The following is a 6363-nucleotide window of genomic DNA, read 5'->3' as shown; positions in this document are numbered from 1 at the left end:
CCTTAAGTATTTGCTTGGCATTTTCCACAATAGCGCGGAGCTTTGGTTCTGATAACAATGAGCTGCCGTTTATTTTCAGTGTTAGCAACTTCTTATCAGTAAACTCTGAAACTGATGATGGTTCAAAATTTTCAAAAAGCTTCCTGTCACACATAATAATAATGTATCGATAAGTAATTATGCCATGGTGATGATATGTTGAGTAATGTCATGTCATGGTTTGTGAAACATTATCATGTAGTAAATATAGAGATAGACATGCCTAAATATGTGTCTTTGGTTAAGAATAGCTGGCCAGCTATATTCTGCTAATGCTTGTGAAAAGACTAAAAGCTCAAATAGCTTTTTATCATCAATAACTGGAACACCCCATTCTTCATCATGGAAAGCAGTATACCGAGGGTCTGGTAACAAATAAATAACATTTCTCAATTAGTCAGTTTGATAGTAATATGCACGACAAGGATTAACATCTAAAGTTTGTTGTAATGTAGCATAGTAATACTAATAATAACAAGCAAACAATGGCTAATAGATATGCCATAAGATAGAAAGCATATGTTATTATAACTAGATTCTGTAGCTCAAAATTTTTTATTTTTTTTAACACAAATTGAACGGTCCGATTTCTATACATCTCACAAATTAGATGGTCTAATTTCTGTATCTTTACAAATCAGACGGTCTGATTTCTGTACCTTTAACAAATCGAACGGTCTAATTTCTACTTCTCTAATTAAACAGTTCCACAGTTGAGAATAATAACACTCCAACAGTTCATATTTCAAAAAAACACCATTATCACTCTAATATCAAAAACAAAAAGTTTCGTAATTCACACTTTTTTAAAATACAAATGTTATTGATTATATATTTTTATTTATTGTCTATGATATTTTGGTTACCTAACATTAGGGCTGGAAGTGAGCCGAGTTGAGCCGAGTTAGACCAAGCTCAAGCTCGGCTCACGAAAATTGAGCTTGGCTCACGGCTCGACTCATTAACAATCGAGCTTATTTCTTAACGGCTCATTTAATTTATGAGCTCAATTTCAGGCTCAAGCTTGGCTCACCAGCTCACGAGCTTAGCTTATCGAGCTATTAACGAGTCGAGCTCGAGCTGGCTCATGAGCTGGCTTGACTCACTTCCAGCCCTACCTAACATTATCCCCTGCTTTATTATTATTATTGTTGAAGACACAATTTATAATAATGCTAAGCACACAGACTATAAAGAACATGAATGTTATCCATTTAGAGGAGTGTTAGGGCAGCAGAATTTGTGATGTTTAGCCATTAATTAGTCATCATTAATATTTTTAATAATGTGAGATAACATCTAATGGTATAGAGATAACATTTAATGGTATAGGATTAATCATTTTTATTTTAATAGTTAAGTGCTGACTAGATTTTAACAAAAGTGTGGACCCCTGCACTTTCTCATCCATTTAATCGACACATATTTATGCCTGTTCTGAAAATTTGTATACTCAAGTTCATGCAGACATGGAAGAAAATAAAAGGTCGCAATGTTTGATAAAACAAACCGACAATGATGACATATCCATTCAACTGGATTAAAAGCATTCTAAGTCATCCTTCTAAAAGCAAGAATCTAATCTAATCCTCTAGTACATTTCTTGAAAAAGTGAACAACAGGTAATTTAAGGTGAGGAAGTATAGAGTCAGGACTAACCAGCATTTGGAGTGATCCAGTCACACCTCTTGGGCGGTCCTGATGAGGGCTTGGGGGATTGAGAAATAAAGGTGGCATTATTCACTCTCCTCTTCCTCTTTACTACACTATTGTTTTTGTTGCTGTTGTTTTTATTGCTCGAACCAGACAAGGAGGAATCCGAGGAGCACGTGCTGTCCACTGACACGTTACCTCGGACAACCGACTCTTCAATTTTTGGCGGTGCCACCACCTCCTCGTCCTTGGGTGGTGATGGCGGCGGCTTCTTCTTCGTTATCTTCACTTTGGTGGGGTGTTCAGCTACTGCAACAACTCTGTTCCCACCCGGTTTCAGAACGGCTCTCGCTACTTCTGAGGAAGCAGGTTTGGGATTAGCACGTGACTGAGTTGGCTTTGTGGCCATAGGCATTGCTAATATCTTATTAATTAATTTCTTTTGAAATTTTAAGCGGTTAAGTTTTTATGAGGAGGAGGGTTTCATATAAGGGAAGGGATAGTGGAGGTAGTAGTGAGCTAAGGCATTAGGCAAAGGGTCACAGTCAGAGTTCTATTACCTTCTCTTGTTACGTTGTTCGGTAACGTTTAAGAATGGAATGCTGTGGTGTATTTTGGAAGGTTGCTTACCGTTAAGAAAAAGAATCCAAAGCGTTCATTCACTCACCAATTCGCCACGTATTGGTTTGTGTTCGGTAGCTAAATATTACCCAACGGCTAGGTGCGCTGGTCACTGCCCACTATAAAACCAACTAACAACCAAGCAAACAAAAACTTATCACAACAAATTCATCTCATTAATTTAATTTAAATGCAACGTCACTATAAAAGGCTGAAAGATTGAGACTGAGAGACAGAGATTGGTGCAAAGTGGGAGATAGAATTTGAAACAAGAATGAAGTTCTAATTTAATTTGCATAAAAGATAAAATTAGAATTAATTAATTGAAATGAGGGTATTTTAAGTATAAAATATTATTAAAGTTTCAGTCTTCGTCTCTAAAAATTTCAGTCCTCTGCGTCTCCACTTTTTGGAGGTACTGAAATATTGAAATTTTGGAAATAAAGACAGAAATTTGAGTACCAGTCTTTGAACCAACAAATATGATACGGAGTTTCAATCTCTCGATCTCTATTTCAGTACTTCAAAACAAACACTACCTTAGTGCAGTAAAATTAAACATTTCATCTCATACCCTAGATTTTCTATAACTATCACTTTCGATATGAATTTTATTGAGGGATTAATTCTTTCTGATAAAGACACATCTATCTTAGTCACTTGCCAAGGTAAAGACTAGACCATTATGTGTGTTTCAAAAAATTGATATATGTAATATTTTTTATTTACATTTTTTAAATCTTTCTTTTATATCATAAAAAATAAATTTCAAAAATTAAAAGTGAAAAATATATAAGAAAAGTATACAGAAAAGTGACTTATATAATATCCATCTCTCAAAATGAATAAAAAAAAAAGTAACATTAAAAATAGTATTATTTGATAACTGTAACACTCTATTACACAGAATTTTACGCTTAAGTCGTAGAACAGAGGTAGTGTGGTGTTACAGACCTCTAATCATAAAATATTTACTTATAATAGTGAAAAAACATAATATACTAGGAGTCTTGAAAAACGGGTAAATACTCAAAATACAGAAATCAGATCCTAATTCTCCCTCAACCTCTATGAGGAACAAAATAATTAAGTTTCTTGGAGAGCAAGCTAGTACATATATACATACATATACAAACTGAAAATCCCAAATAACCCAGGGACTACTCCGCTTCAGGAATCCAGACGCTTAGCGAGGAGCCTCTCGACCTGCATCTGAAAATAACAACCCAGTATGGGGTGAGAACCAGGGGTTCTTAGCATGGTAAAGGTGCTACGCATATAATATATAAGATCCTGGGAATGCCAGAGGCAATCCTAGAACTCCAGCAAGCAGTTATAAAACTTAAACTCTAAGCAGAAGCCATAAAAGGGGTAGGTGACTTAGGTGCCCTAAACTTACTTACTTTAATCATATCATTAACACCTAACCAATCCACCCTTCTTCCGCTCCTCCATCATCCATGATTCAGTAGAGACAAGCAACTAAACAAATTCACGCACAAGTAAGAAGCAGATAGTGCAAATAGCAAATATAACAGGTAGCATGATATATATTCAGTTAGGCAATCCCAGGTAATGCATAGCAGACAAAACAAACAAATGCACATGATGTATGCTTATCCTATGGCTGATGAGGCTCATCTGTCGGTTATCCAGCCAGCCCGACAAGTCCGAAAACCTTAGACTATCCCCCGTCGTGCATCCCCATGAGTCTATGAATAGATTTCACATTGATTCATCATTTATACAATCATTTATTCATATCTCACTCAATGGGAGATATCCATTCTCGGGAATTTATACGTGCCCGGTCACCCTTACGACGTAGGTCAATAGAATATCGAGTTTCAACCTAGAACACGTGGTGGCAAGCCACAGTTCTGTCACCCAGGAAAACTCGTATCTCAGATATCATTAATTCATAAGCCGTTTAATATTCATAATCATTATATAATCATTCATCATAGCCATGGCATAATAACTTCATTTAATATCTACCTCTTTTTCTTATAACTCCTTATGTTTTTCCCTTTCTTCATTCTCAAGTTACCTTATTTCCCTAGCTTGAACTAGCTACTGGACTTAGTACTATACCTTATGTCTAAAAAGGATGAAAATGGAGGTTTAGAAGTCAAAAATCTGGTTTAAAACACAAAAATCTAGTTTCGCAGGAAGCAGGGGCCACGCATGCGCGTAGGCCATGCGTACGCGTGGTAGCATGGAAAGGTAGCACGCGCGCGCATTCCCTTACCATCCGTACGCGTAGGTGAGAACATCATGTCACGTGTACACGTGGGTCATGCGTACCCGTGGTCATGCATGTTGGCTCATCACGCGCACGCATGGGCTACTCGTGCATGCGTAGTTTAAAATACCATGCCACGCGTACGCGTGGGCGTACGATGTTAAAAAAAACACCGTTCACCCAGAAAGCTGCACAATGCCTAGAAATTATTAAATCCTCCTGCATAACACATAATTCATACCTAAACTTCTGACGTCATAACTTTTGCTACAAAATTCTATTTTTTACAAAATTTATACCGTTCAAAAGTTTACAAAACCATCTTTGAGTTGAAACAAATTTCACCTCCAACCAAAATTTGAGGCTCCAGTTATGAACCGCCGAAGTTCGGCCGAAAACTAAGTTTTTCAAAAAAACTTCAAACCTCATTCTCTTTTCAAAATCCATTCCCACTCAATTCAACATATTCATATCCATCAATATATTTGCCCTCAACAATAGCACAACAATCCTTAGCTCATTAACATCTCATTTTAATCCAACTTTACAAGTTTTAATCACAAACTAACATATTATTCTATATACACATATTGATATTGTCATTACCATAAAATTCTCCAACCATCATCACATCATTATTCATTATATCAATGCCAACAAATTCAAATAAACACCACTCAATCTCAACCATACCATTATGTTGCCATAATCATAAATCCTCCATCAATCATCATTATTATATATATATATATATATACACATCCAATCCACATTATTGATTACTCAATTATAACCAAACACCAAGAAGACATTATAAATTCACCATATTCCTTAACACATGTCCAACATCAATTTATCCATCAATATCATAAAGACTAATCGTTTAACACATTTAACCACTTCAACTTATCCTATAGTTCTCTAGCCTAAATTTTCACAGAGCCTTACATATTAAATGCGCGAAACCTAAACCATACCTTGGCCGATCATCACGTTTGATCTAAGGCAGCCACACTAGTCACACACACAGCCCCTCTAGCTTGAGAAATCAACCAAAATCTTAGCACCAATCATCCACCAAGCCTCCAAACGTCCACAGTGCCAAGTTCCAATTACAACACACCACCTAATACAATATACAACATATATATATACCCAATTCAATATCTAATACACCAATTCAGATTCTTAGATACGGTTTCGGTCTCTTTACCTTACCCACGCGCAGAGCAACTCAAACCCGATAAGCTTCGCAAGCTAAAACGAACCTAAAACACCAAATTGGGTAAAGTCTCATCACAAGGGCTCAATTTCACACATAGAAAGGGGGTAGAGAATCTAAAATAGAATTGAGGCTTACCCATGAAATTGATCCGATGGAAACGTAGAGCTTGAAGCGTTGGACGCGTGGTCGCGAATGGTGTGACAATCGGAGCTCAAACAAGAAAGTTATGGTGGATTAAAGGGTTGTGAGGGTTTGGAGCTCTCCTCTCCCCCTTGCTGTATTCAGCGTGCTCTTTAGCTGAATGGGGAAGGAGATGGCCCTGCACCTTTTAAGTTATGGGTCCGGTTGGACCCACGGGTCCGGTTTGAGTTCGGTTCAATCGATTCGGTACATCCGGTCTAATTTTGGGCCAAATTTTTTAAAATTGGTGTCAAAATTTTTGTTTTGAAGAGCTCTATTCTATTTTGATATTAGATCTTCATTTTTAAATTTTCTAATTAAAATTCAATTTATTGACTAATTATTTACTGATTATAGTAGGATTTACAATAACCAATATGAACAATAATACGTAATCAGC

At 36.5% G+C, this 6363-nt stretch overlaps 1 protein-coding gene and 1 long non-coding RNA gene across 2 annotated transcripts in view; both read right to left on the bottom strand.

The window, feature by feature from the left end:
* LOC107610150 (DNA-3-methyladenine glycosylase 1) overlaps positions 1–2301 on the bottom strand; it is a 3590-nt gene extending 1289 nt beyond the window's left edge. Inside the window, exons 1-3 of the mRNA XM_016312237.2 lie at positions 1699–2301; positions 263–404; positions 4–143 (exon numbers count right to left, since the gene is read on the bottom strand). Coding sequence (XP_016167723.1) covers positions 4–143; positions 263–404; positions 1699–2107 — 691 coding nt within the window. The 5' untranslated portion in view covers positions 2108–2301. The remainder of the gene's footprint in view (positions 1–3; positions 144–262; positions 405–1698) is intronic.
* LOC107608170 lies at positions 3271–6100 on the bottom strand. Its single transcript, XR_001612745.2, has 5 exons — positions 5919–6100; positions 5772–5826; positions 5536–5684; positions 3717–3795; positions 3271–3525 (listed from the first exon to the last, which is right to left on the bottom strand). It is a non-coding gene; the product is annotated as an uncharacterized LOC107608170 (long non-coding RNA).

This window comes from Arachis ipaensis, chromosome B07, assembly GCF_000816755.2.
Source record: "Arachis ipaensis cultivar K30076 chromosome B07, Araip1.1, whole genome shotgun sequence".
In the NCBI taxonomy this organism is placed as follows: Eukaryota; Viridiplantae; Streptophyta; class Magnoliopsida; order Fabales; family Fabaceae; genus Arachis; species Arachis ipaensis.
The sequence above is the reverse complement of the archived record's forward strand: the minus strand, read 5'-3'. Positions and strand labels throughout refer to the sequence as shown.